This window comes from Camelus dromedarius, chromosome 4, assembly GCF_036321535.1.
Source record: "Camelus dromedarius isolate mCamDro1 chromosome 4, mCamDro1.pat, whole genome shotgun sequence".
Classification (NCBI taxonomy): Eukaryota; Metazoa; Chordata; class Mammalia; order Artiodactyla; family Camelidae; genus Camelus; species Camelus dromedarius.
Window position 1 is genome coordinate 97,501,312 of NC_087439.1, and position 26,293 is coordinate 97,527,604.

General features: G+C 63.0%; 2 protein-coding genes across 7 annotated transcripts in view; one reads left to right on the forward strand and one right to left on the reverse strand.

Moving 5' to 3' along the window:
* Positions 1-13,098, forward strand: part of GPC1 (glypican 1) — a 29,245-nt gene extending 16,147 nt beyond the window's left edge. Inside the window, exons 1-8 of one of the 2 annotated variants that reach the window (XM_064485345.1) lie at positions 1,021-1,324; positions 5,225-5,383; positions 8,045-8,436; positions 8,817-8,982; positions 9,807-10,057; positions 10,150-10,283; positions 10,642-10,817; positions 11,189-13,098. In XM_064485345.1, coding sequence (XP_064341415.1) covers positions 5,275-5,383; positions 8,045-8,436; positions 8,817-8,982; positions 9,807-10,057; positions 10,150-10,283; positions 10,642-10,817; positions 11,189-11,424 — 1,464 coding nt within the window. In that variant the 5' untranslated portion in view covers positions 1,021-1,324; positions 5,225-5,274 and the 3' untranslated portion in view covers positions 11,425-13,098. Of the gene's footprint in view, positions 1-1,020; positions 1,325-5,224; positions 5,384-8,044; positions 8,437-8,816; positions 8,983-9,806; positions 10,058-10,149; positions 10,284-10,641; positions 10,818-11,188 lie in introns of those variants that run through there. The other variant, XM_031452567.2, reaches the window with a different exon arrangement.
* Positions 13,099-13,651: 553 nt separating this feature from the next.
* The window catches only part of ANKMY1 (ankyrin repeat and MYND domain containing 1), a 52,992-nt gene continuing 40,350 nt past the window's right edge, over positions 13,652-26,293 (reverse strand). For 4 of the 5 annotated variants that reach the window (XM_064485344.1, XM_064485343.1, XM_064485340.1 and 1 more), the window contains 2 exons: positions 25,894-26,054; positions 13,652-14,133 (listed from right to left, as the gene is read on the reverse strand). In XM_064485344.1, coding sequence (XP_064341414.1) covers positions 14,000-14,133; positions 25,894-26,054 — 295 coding nt within the window. In that variant the 3' untranslated portion in view covers positions 13,652-13,999. Of the gene's footprint in view, positions 14,134-24,857; positions 25,120-25,893; positions 26,055-26,293 lie in introns of those variants that run through there. The other variant, XM_064485342.1, reaches the window with a different exon arrangement.

A 26,293-nucleotide genomic window follows, 5' to 3' on the forward strand; every position in this document is an offset into this window, starting at 1 on the left:
CCGCCACGCGCGCCAGTGCAGCTGCGGCGCTGCCTGGGGCAGCGCGCTGGGGTCCGCCGGCACGTCCTGCCCGGCTTTTACCCGCCTCGCCTCTTCCAAGCCCTTCCAGCCCGATTCTACTCCTCTGCCTTTACCTGGCCGGACCCCTAGACCCCCACGCACCTGCACCCGGAGTCCCGCGCCGCCCGCCCGGACTGTCACTGCCTGCGCCACCACCGCAGCGGGGGACGCCACCGCTGGAGCCTCTTCCGAGAAGGGGTTTCGGGCTGCGTACGGCCCGTGCGGCGTCCGCGGTGCTGGGATCCAAGCCGCCTGGGCCCAGCCTGCGGTCCGCCCCACATCCATCTCATCTCCTCCGTCCCATCGCGTCCCCATCCTCGGCTCACCACCCTTACCGCACTCCCTCCTCCTGGCCATCCTCATCTCCAACCCCGTCGTCTCCATCACCACCGCCAAAGTCCCACCTTCCGCGCATCCTGTCCCGACCCTTATTTTCACCACAAGCCCTCATGTTTACTCATCCATTTCTCTATCCGCCCTTACCATCAGGAGCGCCGTCCCAGTGTCCGTGTCCACCGCATCGATCTCCCCATCCTCAGCGCACCCCATCGCCGATCCACCTCTCCTCCCCGTCAGCCCCCCACCTTCACCCCATTTCCACGGCCCTCTCCAGCTGTATCCCCTAAGCCTTCCTGCCACCCCTCCACACCCCCATCTCTTCTGCTGCCCCTCGCCTGCCGCAGCCCCCCTTCCTCTTCCATCAAACCCATCCCCCTCCTCTTCACTTGCCGCAGCCCCTCGAGCCCCCTCTCCTGCCACCCCCACCCATGCCTGCCGCACCCACTGCGGCAAGCCCCTTCCCCGCCAATCGCGTCGCCCTCCTCCCCTCCCCGCTAGCCTGCCGCAGCCCCCTGAGGCGCGGCCCCCCTCCCGTCCGCGCCGCCACGCCCACTGCACCAGCGCCCCCTCCTCGCTGCGCCAGGAGCGCAGCCGCATCTCCAGACCCTCGCGCGCCGGCTCCGGCTCCGCGGCGTGCGGTCCTCCGTCCCTGGCCGGCAGCGACTGGGGACTGGAGCCCGGGCACACGGCCTTTGTCCCGCCGCCTGCGACGCAGCCCCGGCCAGTCTTGCCGTGTCGCCCCCCCGGCAGAGGGACCTCCTGCGGGCTTGGGGGGCGGACCCCTCCTGCTGAACGCAGAGGTGTCGCAGCCGACACCCCTCGGTTTCGGGTCCCCCTGCGTGAAGGAGGCTCTGCGGCAGCTGCAAGGGGGCGCTTTGGTGACGCCGTCATGTACCGGCAGTGGTGGAGGGGCTTAGGGCCGTCGGTGAGGTTGCCCGGGAGGGGGAGGGAAGCGCGCCGGGAGCGGGGCCGGAGGGGGTGTGAGTCCTGCTGCCTTAGTGAGGAGGAGGGTGGCAGTCGGAATGCGCTGTCTAAAGTGGGTCTGAGGCTGTTCCCTTGGCTGGGCTCGAGGCGCTCCGGGCGAAGCTGTGACAGAGACCGGCCAGGATCAGAGGCTTCTTGGTTGAGGGGCGGGGGTAGTGGTGAGATGAGAAGACGTCTGGAGCTGGGCTGTGGGCAGTGCCCAGCCCCTCCTACCCGACTGCAGGCTGGGGGGGCATATGGAGAGGGTCCTGCAGCCTGCTGGAGCTGGATGGGGTCCCCGAACAGGAGTGGGCGTGGCTGCCCAGAGAAGGGTCTACAGCTTGGGGGAGGCCTTCTGCATACCTCCCGCGCCTCCCCCCTCCCCCTGCCGGCAGGTCTGCTAGGGTCCAGAACTGAGTAGCAGGGTGGGGAAGCAGCCCCCTTCCTGCTCTTCCAGACCTGGGCCTGTCCCTGGTGTTTTGGTGACCCTGGTGCCTGACAGTGTCCACATAGCCACGCTCCAGCCCAGGCCAGGAAGGCCGGTGGGGCTAACTGTCTGCCCTCGAATTAGCAGGAGTATTCCGGGGGCAGCTGAATCAGCTGGTGCAAAGCATCTGGGGTGTGGCTTTGAAGGCAAGTTGAGCAGGCAGTCTGTGGACTCCTGTGTGAGCAGCAGAAGCTTCTGGAGAGATGGGCTTGGCATGGCGCCATATTCCCTCTGCAGTCTCCTTGGGAGGGCTCTAGGGCTACCAGTCACAGGCGGCTGCCAGGTTGGGCCTGGACAGATGCGGTCCGTGTCCAGCATCAGAGATGGTGATCACCGTTGGAGTGAGGGTCTTGGGCTAACGCGTTGGGGTGACAGCTGGTGGGGTGGCTGCTGGGTGGGGAGGCCATTAGGAGGTTACTTGTACCCTCAGGAGGGCAGGGAGCTCTGGTTGTGTCAGCAGGCAACAGGCGGTGTGAGCCTCAGAGATGTTTAAGCCATAGACTGGTGGGGCTTGGTGAGGGAAAGTGGAGTGACCCCAGGAGGTCTGAATATGGAGCGGAGAAGATGGACACGCAGGCCACCGCCCAGCAAGAGGAGGGGCTACTCTGGGGTGCAGGGGTTTTAACCTGAGAGGCCGGAGCAGAGGGCGGCTGGGGGTTCGGGGGCAGGGCCCAGAGGAGAGGCTCTAAAGGGACTGGGGGTGGGAGAGCAGGCCTGCCGCAAAGCAGCCCTCGCCTCTTCCCCCCCCAAAGTCCTGGGGTCTCAGGAGGAAAAGGTGCCCCAAAGGCGGAGGGAAGAGAGAGTTCTGGAAGGATGTGGGCAGCTGTCAAAAAAGCAACAACTGACCAAGGAAGAGAGGAGGGAGTCCCTGGCCAGCTGGGGGAGCAGCCTCAGTGCAGCCGGGAGGAGTCAGTGGGAAGAGGGGACAGGCTGACTCCTCGCAGTGGGGAGGGGAAAGGCAGGGGTGGGGGTGAAGAGAGGGGTGGGCTTGGCAGCTCTGAGATGGCTGGGGGATGTGGGACATTCCTTCCTGCCTGGCCTGGTTGTTCCCTTTTCTCCACCCACTTAGCTGAAGAGGTGGGGGCGTGGGGTGGGTCTGACATGACCAGAGGGGGAATACTGTTAGTCTGCCTTGCACACTTCCAGGGCCAGGGAGCTCATCCTCTCTCCTGACAGACGTCCCCCAGCTGTTCGGCTCAGATCAGGGGAGCAGAGGGAGCAGGGATGCTTTTCAGGAAGTGTGGGGATGCCCTGCAGGGCACACCTCTGCCCGGCTGATACCCAGGACCGACATATGACGTGCAGGCCCAGGCTGTGCTGGGCCAGTGCCGGGCTGAGGGGAAGCGGGAGGCCTCTGTGCCTTGACCACCGACTAGCACCGGCCAGCACATCTGCCCTGCAGCGGGCTCAGGGAGCCTCGGCCCAGCCTGCCCGGGGCCTCAGGCCGGCGCCCGGGCTCTGGCTCCGTGTCTTCACTCCCGTGTATGTCCGAGAAGGGAGGGAGGGACGGGGGCTGTGCTGGGGCGGCCGGAACAGTACAGGTCACCGGGCTGGCTGGCCGAGGTGGCCAGGAAGGGCTGAGGGGGTTCTGCAGGCAGGCTGCGGGGGGGTGGCTGTCACGAGGCCAGTGGGGTGGGGCCACCTCACAGCTGTGAGCAATGGATGGGCCAACAGTGCCAAGGAACCCAATGAGAGCCTGCCCGAGGGGAGCTCCCTGTGTCCCCTGGGTGTTTTGTCTTCTCCTCTCTCCCGTCTGCATGAATGGCAGGATGGGAGAGGGGTAGGGTCCACTAGGGGACCTGAAGGGTTCGGGAGGGTGGGCAGCCAGCCGAGGAAGCTGTCCTCCCCTGTGGCCTACAGGTGCTTACACCCTGGCAGCCCACACCCACCTGAAGAACTGTGTCTGCCCAGGATAGCCTGCACCCTCCTGCCTGCCCACCGCTGCCCTGTGACCCAGCCAGCCTGGCCTGGTGCCCATCACAGCTGAGCCCATGGCGTTACCTGGAAGCCCCAGGCTGGCACCTGTGGCCCCTCACCCCCAGGACACCCCCCAGCTCACCCCAAGCCCAGCCCCAGCACCACCACGAGCCTGGTGGTCCCGAGCAGCAGGGAAGGGTCCTCGCCGAAGTTCTCCTGGCCTGATGTTAGAGGGGAGGCTGGCGGGGGTTGGGGCTCAGACCTCTCCTGGCTAGGTGTTCACAGCCCCATGGCACTGCCTCCACCATCTGGGAGACAGTCGATTGTCTGCCCTGCTCTGCCAGCTAGGACCCCGGGGAGAGGACCCTCGTCCTGCTGTGTCCTGCCCCCTGCTGGCAACGGTCTGGGGCCACAGGCAGCAAAGGCAGCTGAGAGGAAGAATGGTCTCCAGGGACATCCTCATGTCCCAGCTCTCCCTGTCTGGAGGTGCCTGCCCACACCCCCCGTGAAGGAAAGGAGACAGGGACGGGGGTACCTCCTCTCTACCAGGCCCAGGGAGCCAGGTTCTGTCCCTCCACCCTAGCTAGTTCCCATGAGACCCACACTGGCCGGAAAGGCCTGACTCACCCCAAGGGGTCAGGCCTCAGACCCCTGATCCCCGCCCCCTGCAGGCCTGAGGCTCTCCAAGGCGGGGCACACAAGTTTTGATCCATCTACCCCAAGGTCAGCCCTGTCCCAAGATGGGGGCCACGGCACCCCTCAGACGAGCATGCTAGTCACTTCCAAGGCCTGGGAGCAGGGGTGGTGGTTGGTGTCTGGGAGCAGAGGGCACCTGGGGCCCTGGGGAATGCGACTGCTGGGCAGGTCTGGGGGGCTGTCTTCTCTGCCCCTGCCCTCCGCCCACCTCCCTCCGGTCCTACCCAGGTGCCCAGTGGCCTGCCTCTCCCCCTGTGCCTGTGGCTCTGCCAGCCTCTCCTCACTGTCACACTGATGGGCACAGAGCCACCAACGGGCCACACTGCGGCTCTCCCCACTTGTCTCTGCTTCCCGGGGAGCTGTGCACAGGGGGTGCAGGAGTGCGACCGTCACTCCCACCCCCACACACAGGCCCAGAGGCCGCTCCGTCCTGAGGTCCAGGTGTGAGCTGAGCTGCTCAGGGGCACCTGGGACAGCCCTCCTCACATGCAGGGTGGGGCTGGGAGGAGCTGAGTGGGGACAGCACCCCACATCGCTGCCCTGGGGCTCAGCCTTCTGCACCCCTGCTCCTCTGTCCTGCCCCAGCCCTCACCTGCCTTCACTTAGGCAGCCCACCTAAGCTGTGCCACCTCCTGGGGTCTGCCCCCCACCCACCGAGCTGCAAGAGGCCCATTCTGCTGGTCCCCAACGCTGTCTCGGCTCAGGTCCATAACCCCTAGCCTCCATGTCCCTCCTCTCCCTCACGCCAGCCCCTCCCAACAGGTGAGCACCTGCGGATCTGCCCCCAGGGCTACACCTGCTGCACCAGCGAGATGGAGGAGAACCTGGCCAATCGCAGCCGGGCCGAGCTGGAGGCCGCCCTCCTGGACAGTGGCCGCGCCCTGCAGACCACACTCGCCACCCAGCTGCGGGGCTTTGACGGTGAGTGGGCTCGGGGACTGCAGGACACTGATGGGGGAAGCTGGGCACTTGGGGACCTCTCCCTGTAAGGCAGGGTCAGGAAGCTGGGTAGACCCCAGGATTTGGGGGACAGAGCAGGAGGCTGCTCACATGCAGCGGCCCGAGCAGGGAGTCCATGAACTTAAGAGGGGCCCTCTGCCCTCCAGGTGGCTTCCTGTCACCTGGAGCTCTCCTGAGCTCCTGCCAGGGACAGGCCTTGTGCTGGCTACCACGTGGCCTGGAGCCAGCTCAGTGCGAGCATTGAGATTAGGGGCTGGGGCTGGAGAATGAGGCTGCAGGGTGCTAGGGGGGTGGGGGCGGGAGTTTGGGGCCCCTGGTGTGGCCCTTGAACCTCGAGGGCAGCTGTGTGTTTGAGTCATTTACTCCCAGCCCCTCACAGGCTCTGTTATCCAGTCTGCACCCTAAACAGGGGTGGTGGGATGACACAGTGACGTCTATAGTGGGCACCTCGGAAGGGGTGGGCGGGTGCCGGCGGGAGGGTCCCCCAGGAAGTGACTGAACTGACATCGAAGCCCAAGGTCTCTGGTGGAGGGAGAAGGCCCCCCGCTGAGCTGATGGAGGAGCAGGGAGCCAGAGCGGAGAGAAGGGGGAGGGTGGGCATCTGAGGCCGACAGGCAGCCCCGGTGTGGCCTCCTTCCATCGGAGGCCCGTGGATCTCAGCTCCTGGACTCCTGCCCACGGGGCTCACCTCACAGGCTCCCAGGGAAGGGGAGACCTCAGCTCGTTGGCACCTACCCTGTCCCTGTTGGGTCAGCTGCACCATCCCTGTATCTCCGGTGACGACACTCAAGCCGTCCCAGCTGCCCGGGCAGGGTGGGTGGGACATGAGCAGCCCCTCTGATGTCACCCAGTACCCCCAGGTCCGTCCCGTGTGTGGAGACCCCACACCACCCCCCCACATCCGGAGGCTCCCTGCCGTCACTGAGACCTGCAGCCCTGAACTTACTTGCTCCCGTCACACCTCCTGGTCCCATTTGCATCCGGTCAGGTCACCCGCAGCCTGTCCCTTCGCCTCTCTCCTGCTCCGTCTCACCACCATCCTGCCCCCTCCCTGCTGCGAGGCGGCCCATGCGCCCCTCCTCTCTGAGGCCCAGCATGAGGTCTCTGCCCTGCAGCCGGCCCCTCCACTGCCCTCCAGAGGGCCCCAGCCTTCTAACGTCCGTGCCTTCCCGTCTGGTGTGCAAACACAGACACCCGTCTGAGACATTGATTTGTACGAAAGGTGATCCTCAGCCCCCCCACACCATGGTGCCTGGTCAGGCCCCTCCATACCTGGGGAGCAGCCCTCGCTGGGGCCACCAGCCTTGGTCAGAAGCACCTCTGGAGCCCATGTCTAGCTGGGCCTCGGGCGGCTGGGATCCAGGACCCTGGGCCCAGGTCCCTCAGCACACCCACCACAGCCCCCGGCTCTGCAGCCTCAGGGCCAGCTGCCCAGGGCCTGGCTCAGAGCAGGACCCTGGTCAAGGGGTGGGGCCGGGAGCTGGGCATGGGTGTGCAGGCCTCCTGACCACCCCATGTGCTGCTGGGTTAACGATTCAACTACAAACTACCCATCTGGAGGAGAGGCCGGGGTTGAGGAACCAGAGTCCCACGGTGGGAGCCGGGACAGGAACTTGGACCATCCGCTCCCCACCACACGCCTGCAGCCAGGCCCCGGAGCCGCCCAGCTCCCTCCCAAGGGGCACGGCCGGAGCCACGGAAGGTCTCCTGCCCCAGCCAGCCCATCAGCCCGAGGCCTTGGGTGGGGTGGGTGTGGGTGCTGGCCCTCCGGCCCTGAGCCTGATGACCCCATGCCTCAGAGCAAAGCCGACCTGGCCCTGTGTCCTTGGGACGCAGAGTTTGGGCCTGTGTGGGGAGGGGTGGCCATAGCTCTTGAGGACGGCCTGTGCGGTTATGACTCCACAGTCTCCCTGCTAAAAGGGGTGGACGATGTCTGGGGCCCCGTTCTCAGCACTCAGGGCACAGGGGCACTTCCCCAGCCACAGGGGTCTTCTGCCAGTGCTCACAGCCCACCTCGCTGCGTCCTCGTCGACACGCCCTCGGGACCCTGGGCGCATCCCAAGGGCTGTGGGAGGTCCGCTGCAGGCCCTCAGGCAGGCTGGCTTCCGGAACCAGAGGGAGGTGCCCAAGAGACAGAGGCAGAAAGGCAGGGGGCCGCGGGAGCCTCAGAGACGGGCAGAGTGGAGAGGGGACAGACGCCCCTGGGTGACAGGCATGGGGGAGGTGGAGGGAAGAAAGGAGAGCTGCCGAGAGGGAAGGCAGGTGAGGGTCGCCCTGGGCCTTCTCCCCATAGTGGTCCCAGACCTGGCTCAGAGGACCCTCCTGCCCCCTCCACAGCAGCCCCTCCCAGGCGACTGGGTGGAGCACTGGGGCTCCGTCTGTCCTCCGCCCGAGGCCCAGCTCGGAAACGAGTACTGGATGCCAGGAGGGGGAGGTCTCAGGGGCCTCACGGGGGCACCCTGGCTGCCCAGCCTCTGCTGCCTGGGGCTGGGCTCCGACGACTCCTGGAGCAGCGGGTCCCGCCGAACCCCCTGAACGTGGGTCCAGCTGCCCCAGCAGGCGGGGTGGGCGGGGCGGGCGGGGCCCCTCCAGGGAGCCTCACACCCGCCTCCCCGCGCCCAGATCACTTCCAGCGCCTGCTGAACGACTCGGAGCGGGCGCTGCAGGAGGCCTTCCCGGGCGTCTTCGGGGAGCTGTACACACAGAATGCCAGGGCCTTCCGGGACCTGTACGCCGAGCTGCGCCTCTACTACCGCGGCGCCAGCCTGCACCTGGAGGAGAGCCTGGCCGAGTTCTGGGCCCGCCTGCTCGAGCGCCTCTTCCGGCAGCTGCACCCACAGCTGCTGCTGCCCGACGACTACCTGGACTGCCTGGGCAAGCAGGCCGAGGCGCTGCGGCCCTTCGGGGAGGCCCCCCGCGAGCTGCGCCTGCGCGCCGCCCGCGCCTTCGTGGCCGCGCGCTCCTTCGTGCAGGGCCTGGGCGTGGCCGGCGACGTGGTCCGGAAGGTGGCCCAGGTGCGCGCGGCCCCGGTCCCCTGGGCTGACCACAGGATGTGAGCTCTGCTCCCAGCAGGCACCGCCAGGCCGGGTCTGGGCTGAGCAGCCCCGGGGCGAGGGTCGGAGTGGGGGGGTCTCCTCCCATAAGGCAGCTCCTGTCAGGTGTGGGAGGGCATCAGCCTCAGACCCCTGCAGCCTGGGTGTGAGCCACCTCCCCTCCGACTGGGGTCCTTGGCCAGGCCCCCCCAGCCCCCACCGAGTCATCTGGGAACAGACGGGACCCCGAGAAGGGCTGGCGTGGGGCCGAGGTCGCACTGGTTGGGGCGGAGTCCCAGCCGGGCCCCCTCGCGGGCAGCACGCTGCTGCGACGTTGGGCTTAGGCTGCCTTGGCCCCCCAGGTGCCCCTGGGCCTGGAGTGCTCGCGGGCCGTCATGAAGCTGGTCTACTGCGCCCACTGCTTGGGCGTGCCTGGTGCCCGGCCCTGTCCCGACTACTGCCGCAACGTACTCAAGGGCTGCCTGGCCAACCAGGCCGACCTGGACGCCGAGTGGAGGAACCTTCTGGGTGAGCCCCCGCTGCCGCCACCACCTGCAGGAGGGGCTAGGAGCCAGGCCCGTCCACTCTGGGGCGGGTAGTCCCTGGGGCTAAGGGACAGGATTCCTTCTAAATGTCCTAGTGGAGTGTGACTGGGGCAGCTGCCTGGGAGGGAGCCCTGTGGGGTCACAGTTCCTGTCCTTTCCCGCTGAGCCGGTGCTTCAGATGTGTGTGCCGTGCAGCAGGCCAGCACGTGCCAGCACTAACATGTGTGTTATGTGTATACATGAATGTATGTAAGCGCCAACATGTGGGCCACCAGGCTTACATGCCAGCAGATGTGTGACGCGTGGGCCAGCCCTCGTCCAGGCCGGCTGGCCTGTGCACATGCTGATGTGTGTGTCAGCGAGCATGTACGCTGACACACGTGTGCTCGCGTGTCCATCTGCTGAGTGGACGTGAGCCAGCGTGCATCCCCGTCGGCACCTGGGAGGTGACGTGCACGTGCTGGCGAGGGGCTGGCGTGCCAATGTGCACGAGCACTAACACGTGCTGACGCCACACACACGTGCTGAAACACGTGCTGACGAGGGCACGCGGTGGCATGAGGCGAGCCCAGGTGAAAAGTCACACGTGAGGGGACGTGTGTGGTGGGCCAGATGATACACATGTAAGCTTAACGCACGCATGCGGTCTGCACACACGCGTGCCAACACGCCGAGCTGACTGCACGTGGGCTGCCCTAAAGGAAGCCGACGTGTGGCTCATGGTAGACTAGCACGCGTGCGTGTTGGGCCGTGTGCGCCTGTGTGCACTCGTGCAGCATGCCCTGTGTGTGCTCTCGCCCGTGCCAGACTCCATGGTGCTCATCACAGACAAGTTCTGGGGCCCGGCGGGCGCGGAGAGCATCATGGGCAGCGTGCACCTGTGGCTGGCAGAGGCCATCAGTGCCCTCCAGGACAACAGGGACACGCTCACGGCCAAGGTCATCCAGGGCTGCGGGAACCCCAAGGTGAACCCCCAGGGCTCCGGGCCTGAGGAGAGGCGGCGCCGGGGCAAGCTGGCGCTGCCAGAGAAGCCGCCCACAGGCGTGCTGGAGAAGCTGGTGAGTGGCCCCTCGGCTGGTCAGGCGCTGGCGGGGGGGAGGGCAGGGCAGGCCGAGCCGGGGTGCCTGGTGGCCTGACTGCTGCCCCACAGGTCTCTGAGGCCAAGGCCCAGCTCCGAGATGCCCAGGACTTCTGGATCAGCCTCCCAGGGACGCTGTGCAGTGAGAAGCTGGCCACGAGCACGGCCAGTGATGACCGCTGCTGGAATGGCATGGCCAAGGGCCGGTAGGTGCCTCCTGGTTGACCACAGGCCATCTCATCTCCATGGTCACGGCTAGGTCCCTTCTCTAGGGCCATGTGCACAGGACCGTGCCTGACGTGGGACACACAGCAGGACACAAGCCGCAGTGAGGGCCAAAACCTCACCCTGGGCCACCTACCCCCGACAGCACACCCCGTGCTTGGTGCCTCCAAGCCCCACTGCTGCGGTGCTTGCATGGGCTCCCATCAGCCCCTGAAGGCCACTGGGGGTCCTAGGCTTGGCACTGCCTTGACAGGAGGAGAGGGTGGGAGGGCGTGCTGGGGCAGTACCCCTTGGCCGAGAGCAGGGCAGTGACCCAGGGCCTGCCTTCCTGGCCTCCAGGTACCTCCCCGAGGTGATGGGCGACGGCCTGGCCAACCAGATCAACAACCCCGAGGTGGAGGTTGATATCACCAAGCCCGACATGACCATCCGCCAGCAGATCATGCAGCTGAAGATCATGACCAACCGTCTGCGCAGCGCCTACAACGGCAACGACGTGGACTTCCAGGACGCCAGTGAGAGCGGGTGCTGGGGGCTGGAGCTAGGGGCCAGAGATGGGGACCACGGGGCTGGTGCAGGAGTGTCGCGGGGCCCCACGCAGCTGGGGAAGGAAGCATCCAGGGAGGGGCCCTCCCAGCCCCTGGGCCCCGACAGTGGCCCTGAGGGCACTGCTGATGCCCAAGTGTGGTCACCAAGTCCCTCTCTCCCTTGTCCCCAGCACAGTGGAGACTTGGCCAGGAGGTCCCTCCAGCCTCGGCTGACCCAGGGGGTCAGGGTGCGGTGGTCAGGGTGGAGCTGGCATTGCCAGCAGGGGAAGCCTCCGGAGAGACGCTGCCTGTGGGGTCCCCAGGTGGGTGGGCCTGCCACGGTCTCCTGTTCTCTCCAGGTGACGATGGCAGTGGCTCAGGCAGCGGCGACGGCTGCCCAGACGACATCTGCGGCCGGAGGGTCGGCAAGAAGAATTCCAGCTCCCGGACCACCCTGACCCACGCCCTTCCCGGCCTGTCGGAGCAGGAGGGCCAGAAGACCTCGGCCGCGGGCTGCCCCCAGCCTTGCCCGTCCCTCCTGCTCCTCCCCGCCCTCACCCTGCTCCTCTCAGCAGCCAGGCCCCGGTGGCGGTAACTGCCCCGGCCCCAGGGACCGAGGCCAAGGACTGACTTTGCCAAAACTCGAAACAGACAATATTTAACTCTCGGCCTAGAGGCCCCGGGGCGGGACAGGAAGGGACAGCAAAGGACCAGGGCTCTGTGCCTGTCCTGGGGCGGGGCAGGTGGCGCTGGCCCCCTAGGCCGCCCTGCTTTCAGTTTTGTATGAGGCCCTCAGGTCAGCCGGGAGCAATGCCCCCAAAAGCCATGCATTTCAGGGACCTCGGGCATGCGGTGGCCGTCTCTCCTCACGGCAGCAGCCCCGAGGCCTGTGAGGAAGCAGCCCTGAGCACAGTCCCGCTGGAGCGTGTGTGCGAGCCTGTGCCTTCCCCTCCCACCTCCCCCGCTGAGCACTCAGGGCTCCAGGTGTCAGAAAGCAGGGCCACCCCTCAGTGCCCAAGAATCCCCGAGGGGGCATCAGGGCTCCCGCTGTCAGGGGTCTTGCACAGCCTCTTGAGATTCTGCACGGACCCTGGCCCCCCGGGCCCCCCAGCATCAGGGCGAGCCTGGCTGGCGAGGCTGGCCCTAGGAAGGCACCGTCACTGATGGGTCTGTCCAGATGTCATCGTCACCAGAGAGCAGCTGCGAGGCTGCTTGGACGCACAGCCACGTCACCTCTGGGCTCTGTTCTCAGCCGCGTCTCGGTGGCACTGGGCCGTGGTCCCGGCCGTCCTCGCGGGGCCGGCAGCTCCTCCTGTCCCCACCCAGGCCCAGGGCCAGGTCCCAGCTCAGGGCAGCACAGGCCAGGGTGGCAGGTGACCCATGGCTGCCAACACTGGCCACACGGGTGCCTGATGAAACTTCAGCTCAGGGCCAGCGAGACCCAGCACTGCAGGCTGGAGGGACGCCTGGGTCCCTTCCCTGACCCCGTGCACTGCAGGGGGCCCAGGCAGCGTGGACAGTCGAGGGCTTTTCCAGCCGCGCGTACTCTGCAAGCGTTTCCCCCTTTTCTCTGAGAGCTGCTTTCTCAGCTTCTCGCAAGTAGCTTCTGAAGGACCCAGCAGCCTTCCGCAGCCTGGGACCTGGGCGCACTCCGGCCCATGCAGATGCTCGAGGCCCCTCCCCAGGACTGGGGGCCCTCCCCCCTGGGCCCTCCCCTCTGCAGGCCCTGGGGAGGGGGCTGGGGCCCTGCCAGAGAGGGGCTCAGGTTGGGGAGGGTGGGCCTCGAGGGCCTGGGGGACACAGAGCCACGGGGCCGGGGAGAGTGGTCCTGACCAGCACTGGGGCCTGAAGAAGCCTGCTTAGCGCTGCTTTGCTTCTCCTCATGGGGTTGGGAGGCCCCACGGCCGCTGGTCAGGGCCCCTTGGACGTGTTGGGTCCAGGGCCCCGAGCCTGCACTTCACCAGGCAGCCCAGTCCCGCAGGCACACCTGCCCCCTCTTCACCCTGTCAGTGCTGGGGTGGGGGCCTGGGCCTGGAGCCTCCTCTGCAGGTGAGCACCAGCTGGACTCAGGGGCTAGAGTGGGGAGTGGCTGCCCGTGTGACATGTGGTCAGCCCCAGTGGGGCCTGCACTCGGGCCCTGCCCCACATGCATCTCTGGAAAGGGCGGCCCTGCCACGTCACTGGCCAGGCCGCAGCCAGGCCAGGCCTGCTGTCAGTAGACGATGTGTGTTCTTTGAGTCCTCGTATGAATAAAAGGCTGGAGACCGCGCGTGGCTGCTCTGACCCCCTTGCCCAGCCCGGCAGCGAGTGCATGCTGTGGGCTGTGCACAGCAGGCTGCGACTTCGGGCCTGCTGGGAGGTAGGGAGGGGCTCGGACACGCGTGGCATCTGGCAGTGTGGCCCACAGCTGCAGGGTACATGTACCGCCCCAGGCTGGGCCCCCCTGCTGTCCACCCCTCCCGTGCTCTGGACACACTTGTTCCAGGTTCCAGTTCCTGCCAAGCAGCCTTAGGGACGCCCAGGAGGCCAGAACATGGGTACTAGCATTGTCCCGAGGCTGGGCCTGGCAGGACATCCTGATGGTCCAGCTGGGACAGTGCAAGAGAGAGCCCGGCCTGGCATCGCTCACCAGAGCAGGAACCCCTGCCCTCGCCACCCTGCCTCCCCAGGCTGAGTCCTGCAGGATCCTTGGGTGAAGCTGCCAGCCCCAGTCGAGCCCCCAAGCCCCCTGCATGCCGGCCGGGGCACCGGCCTCCCCAGCACCGCGCCGTGCACAGGGCCCAGCGCCGGCATGCTCGTACAGAGGCTGCAACACAGAGGCGTGAGCCACTGCGGGTCAGTTTATTTGGGTGTCACAGCCCACGCTGGTCTGTCAGGCAAACATTCAACAAAGCCTCTGTCACCCGTGGCCACTTAGGGCCTAGCGGCTGGGACCCCAGGCCCCGTGAGTGTGAGGAGCAGGGTCCCCAGCACAGGGGGGCCTCCTGCAGGGCCCAGACACCTGCCAGCAGCAGCTGCATGCTCACCCACCTGTCCCTCCGTGAGTCCTGGGGTGGGCTCCGTGCCCCTCCCAGGAGGGGAGGGCTGGGGTGGTGGCCTTCTTCCCTGGGCAGGCAGGCGGCAACCTCAGGCTCACGGAGTCCTGCGTGGGCAGGTGGGTCGCCAGACGCTCACTCTTGGTTGTAGGTGGAATACGAGCATTTCAGCCTGTGTGGCAGCTTAAGCGTCTCGGTCTTCTGGCCTGGCACGTTTCCCAGATGCTTCAAAGGTTTCTTCCTTGTCAGCAGACCTGAATACATTCTCCCTGTCGGGGGGAAGGAGAGCGCAGGTGATGCAGGCACCTGGCACAGGACAGCCAGCGGGCCGGGAGCAGGAAGGGAGGGGCCGCCCCGGGGTTCTCTCGGCCTTGTCTTTGGAGCCCTGGGCCCCACCTGCCCTGGGCTGGCCCTGGACCACCCTTGAGCTCCCAAGCCCTGCCCACCCCAGGCCAGGTGCCGGTCAGTGCGAGGCCCCTCCTTGGCTCCTGTCCCCATTCCTTCCTCATGGGAATTCAGGAAGCCACAGACATCCTGACCGACCACACTGACAGACAGCAGCCAGCTCCTCAAGGAGCCGCCGGCGTGGGCGCCCACGGTGCACGTGCACACACACTCATGCACATACGCATGGAGTCACACCAGTGTTTGCGCACGCATACAGGAGTGCTCGCTCTGCGCCCCCCGGGTGACGCTAAGCGTTCCTTTACCCAGAGACGACAACTCTGTCTAGAAATGCTGTTTATAATCAAAGCCCTAGTCAAGTTCAGGACGGAGAACTGACTCCCCCAAACCCAAAGTCCCTAGTGAACGATGGAAAGGTTAGAACCAGGGTGTCTGTGTCCCACCTAGAAACTGAAGACACGGGCGAGTCACATGTCAGAGCCGTCAGAGATGGGGCAGAGTCTGTGAGAGGGGGCGGGACACTTGGGTGGGGTCCCAGGAGGCCCCAGCAGACCCTCTGCGCAGCAGGGACTTCCCAGGCAGGACCTCCCGCTCTAAAGTGAAACCTCAGTGACTAAACATTTCCCTCCTTCCTTTGACCTGAAAACATGGACAGGAACCTTCACAGTGTCTAGCATAAACCCGCCTCTGTACCCCACTGGGAAAGCAGAGAAACACCAGCAAGAAGCTCACTGGAGACCTCAGATGAACAGCATTATTGACCTGGGGGCTCAGACCCCTGTCCCGGCATGAAAATTGCCAGAAACAGGAGGAAACGGTAGGAAATGTTTACTTTGAAGAAGTCATAGCAGCATGGTAGCCTCGGCTGAAACAACCCACTTCCTGTCAGACACATCAAAACGCTGGGCAAAATTGAAGTATTTATGAAGTCAACAGCTGCCTGAGGTCACAGGAGGGATAAGTCCCATGAACTGTAAAAAAAGAAAAGGCCCTCTGTGTCTGCAGTGAGTGGGTGCGTGGTTCCTAGATGCAGAAATATCCCCTCCAGGGCATCAAAGGTGAGCGGACAGGCGTGGGGCCGGCACCTGGAACCGGCAGCCTCGTGTGGCCTGGACTGTGGAAGGAGCAGAGAGCTCCCCCTGCTGGCTGCCGGGGGCCATGAGAGCTTTGCTGCCGGGGCTCTGAGCAGGAGCATCTCCAGGAGCACTGGAGTCCCACTGGTCCTCGGCTGACAACCGACAGGAGCAGATACAAAAGCACCGAAGAGCTCGCCCACCACGAGGCAGGCTGTGATTCCCTCAGGGAGAGAGGGGCTAGTGAATCCTCAGTTATGGGAGCTCAAATTTAAAACCTGCAATGTGCCAAGAAATGCCCACCACCGAGAGCCAGCATCCCGAGAATGCTGGCTAAAAGGGAAACAGGAATTGTCTGTAAAGTAAGTGTCGTGTGTGGTGGCCCCAGAGCATCACAGAAGATGTGGCCATGGTCACTTAGGCCCAGCTGCCCCACCAAAGCCCCTGGGCACACGCAGATGGCAAAGGGAGGCTCCCACACAGGGACATGCCTTCTGGACCAGGAGAGGTGACTGTTTCGCACAATTTCATAGAGACAAACAGAGAAAATCAAACAAAATGGGGAGACAGAGGAATGTTCCAAACAAAAGAACAAGTTAAAACCCCAGGCCAAAAAAAATAATAAACCCTAATGAAACAGAGGTAAGTAATTTACCTAATAAAAGGTTCAGAGCAGAGGTCCAGAATAACGCTCAGCAAACTAGGGGAAAGAACAGTGGAACACAGTGAGAACGTCGACAAAGAATTAGACATTCTAAAAAATCAGAGCTGAAGAGCACAGTGAAATGAAAACCACGCCAGAGGGGCTGAGCAGCGGGCGAGCTTACACAGAAGCACCGTGAGCTCCGTGGAGGACACAGGGGAAGCGACCCGACCGGAGCAGCAGAAAGAAAGCACAGTTTAAAACGAGGACAGGCTGGGGCTTGGGAAAAGCCCTTGGCGATGTGCGCGGCCAGGCCATTACGCCGAGCACCTCAGACTTGCTCAGTGCTCGTGTTGCTTACACCTCAGTAAAACTGGAAGGAGAAAAGAGGACAGTTTAAGGGACCTCTGAGGAAACACCACGCATACTAACATTTGCATTACAGGGGGCCCAGAAGGAGAGGAGGGAGAAAAAGGGGCAGAAAATGTACTTGATGAAATAGTGGTTGAAAACTTCCCTGAGCGGAAGAAGGAAAAGATACCGGCTACAGGAGTCACAGAGGGTCCCAAACAAGGTGAACCCAGAGAGACACACACCGAAACACAGCATAATTAAAATGGCAAAAAGTAGAGATAAAGAATTTTAAAAAGAAAAAAAAAGAAAAATCTTTAAAAGGCAGCAAGAGCCACAAACAAGGGAACCCTGTAAAGCTGTCAGCTGACTTGGCGGCAGGAGCTCCGGGGGCAGGAGGCGGCGGCCCCGTGCATTTGCAGTGCTAGAGGGAAGAGCCTGCCGCCAGGGGCACTCCACCCAGAAGACTGTCACTCAGAGCTGAAGGAGAGAGAGGGCTTCCCAGGCAAGCAAAAACTAAAGGTTTGCTACAAGCAAACCAGCCTTACAAGAGATGGTAAAGGATCCTCTCTGAGCAAAAGCAAAAGTAAAAGTAACGAGTAACAAGAAAACACACGAAGGAAGAAAGCCATGCTGGTAAAGGCAGACACGCAGCAAAGGCGGTGGGTCGGCCACGGGAAGTGAGGCCAGCATGGAGGTTCAGGGGCAGAAGGCACAGAGTTAGCTGTAATGCAATAAAGCATTAAGAGACACACGTACAGGTGTAAGCTATGGCGTCAAAAACACAGAACATGGAGTAGGGGATAAAAATGTCAGAATGCATTCGGTCTTAATGACTCAATTTAAAACAAATCAGATGATGGATAGACAGATACAGAGACATGCAGACACCCAGAGATGGAGATAAACACAGTCACAGATACACAGAGACACATAAATATGAGTCTCATGGAACCACAAACCAAAACCTACAGCAGATACACACACACGAAAGAGAGAGGAACCCAAACGTAACATTACAGAAAGTCGTCAGACCAAGGGGCAGGAGAGGGACTGCAGAAAGAACAAAGAAGAACAAAAGCAACCAGAAAACAGTAGCAAAATGGAATGAGCACATAGCTCCCAACAGCCACTCTCTGTGCAGATGGCGTCACCGCTTCAATGAAGGGCCACCGCATGGCTGAATGGATGGGAAAAAAGGCCTGTCCACATGCTGCCGACAGGAGACTCACTTCAGAAATAAAGAGCACACGACCGAAAGTGAAAGAAAGGAAAACAATGTTCCATGCAAACGGAAACAAAAAGAAAGCTGGGGCGGTAACACTCATGCCAGACAACACGGAATTTACAGCAAAGGCTCCAGCAAAAGACAAAGAAGGGCACTGCACAGCGATAAAGTGACTAATCCAAGAAGAGGCTGTAACATTTATTAGCATCTATGCGCCTAATGTTGGAGCTCCCAAATGTGTAAGCGAATAGTAAGACATAAAGGGAGAAACTGGCACCAATGCAGTAACAGTAGAGGATCTGAACACCCCACTAGGTTGACGGGCAGAAAAGCAACAAGGAAACACTGGCCTTAAACGACGCATTAGACCAGAGGGATGCAGAGATCTCTCCAGAACATGCCATCCAGAGCAGCAGAACACACGTTCTGCTCACATGCACGCGGAACCCTCTCCAGGATGGAGCACATGCTAGGCCACACAGAAGACGTCCCAGCAAATGCATGGAGACTGAAGTCCTATCAAGCATCCTTCCTGACCACAATGGTATGAAACTAGCGACCAGTTGTGGGAAGAAAACTGGGAAGAAGCACAAGCTTGCAGAGGATAAACAGCATGCAGCTCTTACAAACACGAGTCTAGGGAGAAATCAAAGAGGAGAACAGAAAGCACCTGGGACTGACGTGAACAGAGACACACGTCTCAAAAGCCCCCGGGACAGACGCAGCCAAGGCAGCCCTTGGTTGGGGGGGGAGGGGGTTGACAGTGACGCGGCCAACGGCAAGAAACCAGAAAGCTCTCAACAAACGGTCCAACTGTCCGCCAGGAGACTAGAAAAAGAAGCCCAAAGGCCAACACCAGTGGGAGGGAGGCTGTAACAGAGACCAGACTGGAATAAGGGAAGTAGAGACCAAAAAAAATCAATAAAAATGGAAGCTAGTTTTTGAAAAGATAAACACAATGATAAACTTTTAGCCAGACTCATCAGGGGGAAAAAAAAAAGAGCAAACCCAAATTAAAAAAAAATTTAGAAACAAAAGAAGAGATGTTACGATCTACGTCGCAGACATACAGATGAGCATAAGAGAACACGGCAGTTACACACCAAGCCAGACGGCGCAGAGGACGTGGCTAAACTCCTAGGAACAGACAACCTTCCAAGACTGAATCAGGGAGAAACAGAAAATCTGAGCAGACTGATTGCTAGTAATGAAAGTAAATCAGTAATCAAGAAAGTCCCAAAAAACAAAATTTAAAAAAATTTCCAGTGTTGCACCAGGTCAGATCCAGGTTTTATAGGGCCTTGAAACTCGGGGTGGGGGCACAAAAAGACAAGAGCACAAACCACAGCCAAAACTGAGCTGGGAGCCCCAGCCTGTGCAGGAAGCCCCTCCAGGCTCACGCCGGCTCCAGACCCTGCGGAGGAGGGACAGCGCGGGGTTGGGGGGGGGCGCCCAGCTCCCCTGGCCCCAAGGATGAGCCGAGGGGCCTGCCTGCTCTGTGGCCTGGATTGAAACCTGCAGCTTCAGGCACCGAGTTTTCTGCATCCTTCCTGGGGCCCGCCCTGGCCGCCCCTCCCCCACCTGCCTCCCCAGAGAACACAGAACACTGGCTCCTGGGCAGAACCGGCGCTGTGAATTCCAGTCCCTTTGTCCCGCCCACCGTCACCGCCCCTTCCCCATCCCGAGGCCTCCTGCCTGGCTGTGCCCCTCTCGGGCTCCTGGACACTGCCTGCTCCCAGCTTCCTGGCCGTGTCCTCTCTAGGCTCCCCTGCCCCTACCAGGCCACCCCTCAGGCCATTGCCTGTTCTCCCCAGAGAGGTGGCAGCAACCAGACTGCCGCCCTTCTCCCGGGCTCCGGCCCTCCCCTCTGCCCTGAGGACGTAGGCTTCCCTCAGAAGCATCCTCTCCGAGCCTGTTCCCCAGCCCCCATGGGCTTCCCTGCTCTAAGTGGGGCCCCTCCACCCACTCCTTCCACCTCCCACACTTGCTCCCTGGTCCTTTTCCCACTGCCCCCCAACCTGCTGCTCTTCCACCCTTGCTCCGAAGTCACCCATGGTCACCCTGGCACACCTCTGCCATCCTGCCCTCCACCTGCCCCACCTCAACTGACCCTGGTGTGGCCTCGGGCTAGGCAGGCAGCAGGTCGTCTCTTTCCCAGCCTGAGAGAGGACCCCAGAGTCCAGGTGGGTGACTGAGAGGAGACTGGAGGGGTGGGACGACGGGAGGGAGGGTCACACGGGACAGCGTGAGCCAGGTGGCCACCTGGGCACAGTCTCTGACCAGTGGAGGGTGGGAGTGGCGAGGCTGGGGAGACGGCGGGGGGCGGGGGGCTGGTCTTGGACTACCCTCAGCAAACTGACCCCTCAAAGCTGCCTGGCTAGACAGCCCTGGGGAACCCAGCCCTCCAGCTAGCGGGCAGTTACGCCTCTAAACACACACACAGACACACACACACACACACAGACACACACAGACACACACACACACACACACCCCGCCACCGCTGAATGAAGCAGAAGAAAATTCCACCCCTGGCTTCCCCTCTCTGCTTCTGGGGGTGGCCCCTTCTCAGCCCTTCCCCCAGCTTCTCCAGACTCACAGGATGTGGCCCTGAGGCCCCCCCCACCCCCAAGGTCAGTCTCCCAACCCCCGCGGCCACCCACGGCTGCCGGCGTCTACCTTGAGGGCTCTGCCCTGTCTTCCCTGAGCTGATGTGACATCTCGGCAGCCCCACCTCACTCAGGTGCCCACCAGGGCTTCTACTGGGAACCCCTGCACCCAGTCCCCCCGACCTCACCCTGCCCACTCGTGGTCTTGGCCCCACACACCCCAGCACAGCGGCCCTGAGCTCCTGCCCCGGCGACCTGGCACATTCCCCTCTGACGGTCCCAGCGAGGCCGTGACCTCCCATGTGGGGGTGGGCCCGCCGAGGAGGAGCCCTCAGTTCCTCTAGGTCCAAGCCGGTGGGAAGACAGGTGGGGCCTGGAGTGGGGCCTGGGCACAGGGCCTCCCTGGCCTGCTGGGACCCCCACCCTGCAGTGGGGCCTAAGTGACCAGAACTCCGAGTTCTCAGAGCCGAGGCACTGGAGGTCAGCACGCATGCTGGCCGGGAAGAGGAGAGGTGGGGCTTTGGGGCACATCCTCCTGCTCAGGGAACAGAAGCAGGCAGGGGTGGGGGGAGCGGGTCACCAACATCACAGAACTTTCCGGGGAGGGAGCTTTGCTTTGCAAGAGTCCAAGGACAGGTGACCCAGGAGACCCCTTTGATTCCACACAAGCTGGCAGTGCCAGGCCCTTCACTGCTTTGAGCAGAAAGTGCCTGGTCTGTCAAGGGGAGAGCTGACCTCAGGGACAGCTAAGAGCCTGCACTGTCCCTGAGTCTGAAAACCTGAACGGTTGCCTGAGGCCCTCGGGACCTGAGGGAGTGGCCGTTGGCGTGGCTGCATCCCCGCTCTGACCAGTCCCCGTGGACAGCAGGTGGGAGGGAGGGGAACGGCCAGCACTGAGGACCCACCACGAATCAGGCTGAGCCAGCCTCCCTACAGCCTTGGTCCAGAGCTTGGCACAGAGTAGGGACCGAGGAGGCACACCCGCCCCAGACACCGAGCGACCACCAAGGGCAAGAGGAGGGGCGGCGGGTTCCCATCTGATCTGAAGACGGACGCAGCCGGACCTCCTGATGAGCGGGATGTTCCAGGGAGAGAGGGACGGAGAGGACAGGGCCGGGTCTGCGGCCTGAGCACGGTGAGGATGAAGGGGCTGGTCCGGACTTGCCACTAAGTAAAAATACACAAAGGCACAGCATGCACTGAATCGATGATCAGCCAGCTGGGGTGGAGCCCACGGAAAGGTACAGGTTTACGCTGGAACAGCTAACTTCAGTGCAACAACCGTCACGTGGGACGCCGCGGGTCCTTTTAAGAAATCCGTGGCTGCAGTGCCAGCCGGTGAGCGGTGAGCGGGGACGGGCCCCCGGACACCGGGAGGGGATGGACTCGGGCATCGCTCTGCAGAGCCCGGAGCCGACAGCCCCGACAGCCCCGACAGCCGGGGACGAGCGGACAGCCCGTCTCATTGACAGTGTGGGCAGAGATCACGGAATTGCCTGGCACGCGTGAGACGAGCCCGTGGGACCTGCCGGCTGGGTGCCCCCACCCCCACCCCGGATGGCACTCAGGCACTGCGGTAGCAGCTGCGGTTCTGCCGTGAACACAGTTCCTGCCCCCGGGGCGACGGCAGCAAGGGCCCTTCTCCACACAGGAGCTCTCCCATCCAGAGTGTAGGCCTCCACAGGGCAGGGACCCATTCCCTGGTGTTCGAAGGTGTTCTGGGGGCCCGGGTAAGCACTCAGTGCATGTGTCGACCCAGAGAGGGGTGGACACCGCAGCACCCACCTGGGGGCGGGGGGAGGGATGAGCCACAGTTAGGGGAGGGCTGGAGCCATGCACCCGGCTGGTGGGCGGTGGGGGCGGGAGGCGGGGCCAGAGCAGCAAGGCCCTGGAAGGGCTGCGGGGATGGAGCAGCACAGCTGGAGCCTCTGGCCACCCTGGAGCCCGGGTGGCCGCGGGGAGGGAGAGAGTCTCTGGAAGTGGCCGTGTTGGGCCGTACTTAGAAGGCGACACTGAGTGGACCTTCAGAAGACTGGATGAGGTGTGAAAGCCGTTGACGGTGATTCCTGAGTAAAGGAAACTGTCAGACTCAACCGTAATGTATCGTTGCCTAGAAAACCACACACGAAAGATGCCAACTGTCCCCCAAACTAAACATTGAAAATAATTACAAAGTCCCAACAAGATACTCTTGAACCTGACAAACAGTTTACAATCCATCTGAGTTGAGTACAAAGCCAGTGTGTCTCAGAGGGGAAAGGGCCCGGGAGGGGCAGTCCCAGGGGCAGGTCGAGCCCGCAGCCCGGGCATCCAGGACCACGTGCACACGGGCGGCAGCCAGAAGTGGATACTCCACCTCCGCCTGCCCTGCGGGGAAAGCGCCAGCTGGCTGGCCCGCGGGCCCCCCACAAAAATTAATTCTAGGCTGATGATAAGATTGCAGGTAAAATCGTAATGCAAGAAAGTCGTCTTTTAAATCTGTGCATATCCTTGTGTGATCCCATCTGGGGGACGCCTCAGGGCCTGGAGGGCAGGGCAGCTGGAGTGGACAACAGAGTAAAAAGTCCACATGGCCAAGTTCGGCTCGGGAGAAGGCCCTTTCCACGGCAGGCAGGAGAGAGGGGAGGTGCTTTAGAGGGAGTCCTCACAAGTCGGGGAGACCAGGCGGCTCCAGTGATAAGATGGCGAGAGGACAGACAAATGTGGGGTCACTGCGTGGAAGGGAGGCTGCTCGGACTTGTGCGCGAGTCCCCAGGGGACGGGACGGCGGACACCGCCAGCACTGTGACTGGTGAGGCGCAGTGCAGGGAGACACGCGGTGACCTCCCAGGGGGTACACTGCAAATGCAAAACTGAAAAAGTGAAAAGTTAACCTCTGTGAATTTAGCCAAATATGCAGCATCCTTTCAGGAGTGAACAGTGAACCCAAACACCCGGCCCAGGGGCATCGGCAGACCTGCTGGGGCTCCTGTGCCACACACGGTGCCCTAGAGGACAGGCTGAGGTCTCACCATTAGCCTGTTCTAATTAAAATAAGTACACAGTGGCGGGGAGGGAGCAGCTCAGAGACACAGCGCGTGCTCAGCTTGTACAAAGTCCTGGGCTCAATCCCCAGCCCCTCTTCTAAAACTAAGTAAACCTAATTACCGCCCTCCCCACAATAAATAAATACGCGGTGCGTGAAAAAGCACACGTGTGCACAAGGGGCTCAGAGCCGTACACGCATGTGTGTGCACATATGTGCAGATTAAAACCTAAAGATGTGTCCAGGATATTTATCCTCAAGCAGACTGGGGTGTTTCACACTGACTTCATCTTGGGGCGTTTAAAGTAAGCATATATTGCACATATAACCAGAATAAAAAATAAACCCATTTTCATTTGAGGAAAATTACGTTGCAGAAAAACATTTAGTGTAGAAAGATGTTCATGGCCTAGTTTAGAATACAGTCCTGCCCCCTCTTTAGAAATGCGTGTGCGCAGTGTGTGGTGTGTGCGTTTGCACAGACACACAGGGACTGGAAGGACACACGGCAGAGCGCCCACCGCGGTGACTGCTGGGTGCTGGGACAATGGCCACGCAGCGTTCCTTGTGTGTGTGTAGTCCCTCTTCCACCACAAAGTGAGAAGTCCTCTCGAGGAAGGTTTTCCTTCATGACAGATGCAGTGGAGGCGCCCCCACCTCTTCTTGGGGTCTCTGCCCCGGCCTCCCCTCCCCAGGAAGGCCCCCCGCAGCCAGGGCGTGAGTCCCCTGGGGCTGGACTGCAGGCAGAACTAGGCTGGTGCTGGGACGAAGCCTGAGTCCTCAGCCTCCCGGGGAAGCCCCCTGAGAAGCCAGCCCGGCTCCAGAGCAGCGCACAGGGGCCTTTCTCCCCTGCCCCCACACCTGCCTCAGCCCCTCAGGGGACCATCACCCAGGACCAGCTCCCAGCGAACTTCCCGCACAGGGAGCCCCAGCTTCGACAAGAGACTAAGGAAATCAGGCAGAGCACGGTGGCAGGCCGGCCGCCCTCCCAGCAGAAAGCCTGCCCGGTTGGGGTCCTGACCTGCAGGGCTCCAGCCCCCACTTCCTTTCCCCCTACCCCGCCCCCCACCACTCTGCTCTCAGCATCAAGACCCCCTTCTACCGCCTCCTTCCTGGAAGCACCCACCATCTCCTTGCTCTGAAGATGTGGTCTCCAGCCCTTATCCTCATCACCCCTTCCTGCCCCCCCCCAGGAAAGCAGACCCCCCCCACTGGCAGGCCCACCCTCCTTGTGCCATGGCGTGGCTCCCGGTTAGCCTCTAGTTCCTTCTCCATCTCAGTGATGGGCGATTTCCACATGCACAGGCCCCCCACAGTGCCCCCCGCCATGCACTCAGTAAATGTACGTGGAAGAAATGAACGTCCTGGACGCCAGCAGTGAGCCTGGAGCCTGCGGGAAGGAACGTGGGGCGCCGGCCCATCCCTTTCGAGCAGGGGACGGAGAGCAGGGGCTGTGGGTTCCTGGGAAGCCCCCAAATGCGCCCCAGACTCACGGGCGTGACCTTCAGGCAGTAATCTCTAGATTGTGCTCCAGTCCTGACCCTCATCCATCCGGCCTCCCTCCTCTCCTTACAGAAAGCCGAGGACCAAGGTGGGCCCTGGAGATCACAAGTGTGAATGTGGAGGCCCTCAGAAGCTCTGCGCCAGCCCAGGCAGGGGCAGAGGGTCCAAAACGCCCCCAGTGGGGCCACTTTATTTTGGGGTCCGGAGGGAGACATTGCTATGCAGCGCCCTGCAGGTGCAGACGCCCCGAGTTAGTGTCCTCGGGGCCAGCAGCTCAGATGTGACCCCAAGGTGCAGGTGCCAGCAGGTGAGAACGGGGGCAGCCCCGCCCTCCCCAGCCTCGGCACCGCGCTGCTCCTTTACGGAGATCCTTCCACCCTCCAGCACGCGTCCTCCAGGTGGGCCTCTGGACAAGGAACTGGCGGGAAGGAGGAGGTGAGGGGTCTGGCCATCCCCCAGGAGGTGGGGCTCAGGCCACCGCAGGAGACAGGCTCTGAGCCCACGTGCCCCTTGCGGCCAGGTCGTGTGCTCCCCAGGCCCCGGCTTCCCCTGCAGCACGGCTGACCAGAGCCCCATGGAGGGGAGGGTGCACAGGCAGGGGTGTACCACAAGAACTGAGTGCATTTCCCTGGTCCCCAACAGGGCCCGGCGGAGGGGCCAAGTCCCGCCACAGCCCTGCACACAGCCTGGCTGGTCACCGGCCACGCCCAGAGCCCCCCGGGGTCTGATGCCGAGTCCCTGCCCACAGGCCCTCAGCTCCTCCCCGTCTCACCCAGGAGAGGGGAGGGGAGGGCGGGAGGGGAGGTGTCTCTAGCGGCCGACCCCTGCTGCAGGAGACACCTGAGGGGGCAGGCTAGGGAGAGCCTCTCAGAAACGCCCTGTGGTCCGGGGGAACCAGTGTCTGCCTGGGCCCTCCTGGGTCAGGGGAACCCCCAGGTGTCCAGCGGAGCAGCCCCTCCCCCGGTGTCATGTCCCACCACCCGGAGGCCACCAGCACACGGCGCCCTCCCTGTTCCCACAACAGGCCGGCCATGGAATCCCACTGTGCCGCCCCTGGGAATCCTGCCCAGCGGCCTGAATGGAGAGATCTCGGGGATGACGGGGCGCCCCCGTCTGCTACCCTGCAGGCCGGTGCCTGCGTCCCAGGAGCAGCAGGCCCCAGGCCCGCCCGCCCGCCCAGCCCTGGACTCACGGATGGCCGTCAGGGCGCCGCAGGCCCTCCTGTGGAAGTCGGCCCAGGCTCTGGTCCTGCAGTGCTTGCCGCAGGTCAGGACCCCGTAGCAGCGGGTGCAGGGCGAGAGGCAAACCCCGACCGAGCGGCCGCACTGGCAGCAGAACTTGAAGAAGGGGATCCTGCAGGAGGCCCGGCGGGCAGTCAGGGGGTGCCGGGCCTCAGGGCCCGACCGCCCTGAGCCCCACGGCCTGCCCGGCCGTCCTCTGCACCGGGCCACCGGCACCGGGCGGATGCTCACAGCCGGACAGAAGACCTCAAGTCCCCTCGGGCGGACTGGGCAGGAGGCCACACCATACTGTTCAGGGACCCTCAGGTCACCGCGGCAGGGGAGGTGGGGGAGGTTCTTCCACTGCGGCCA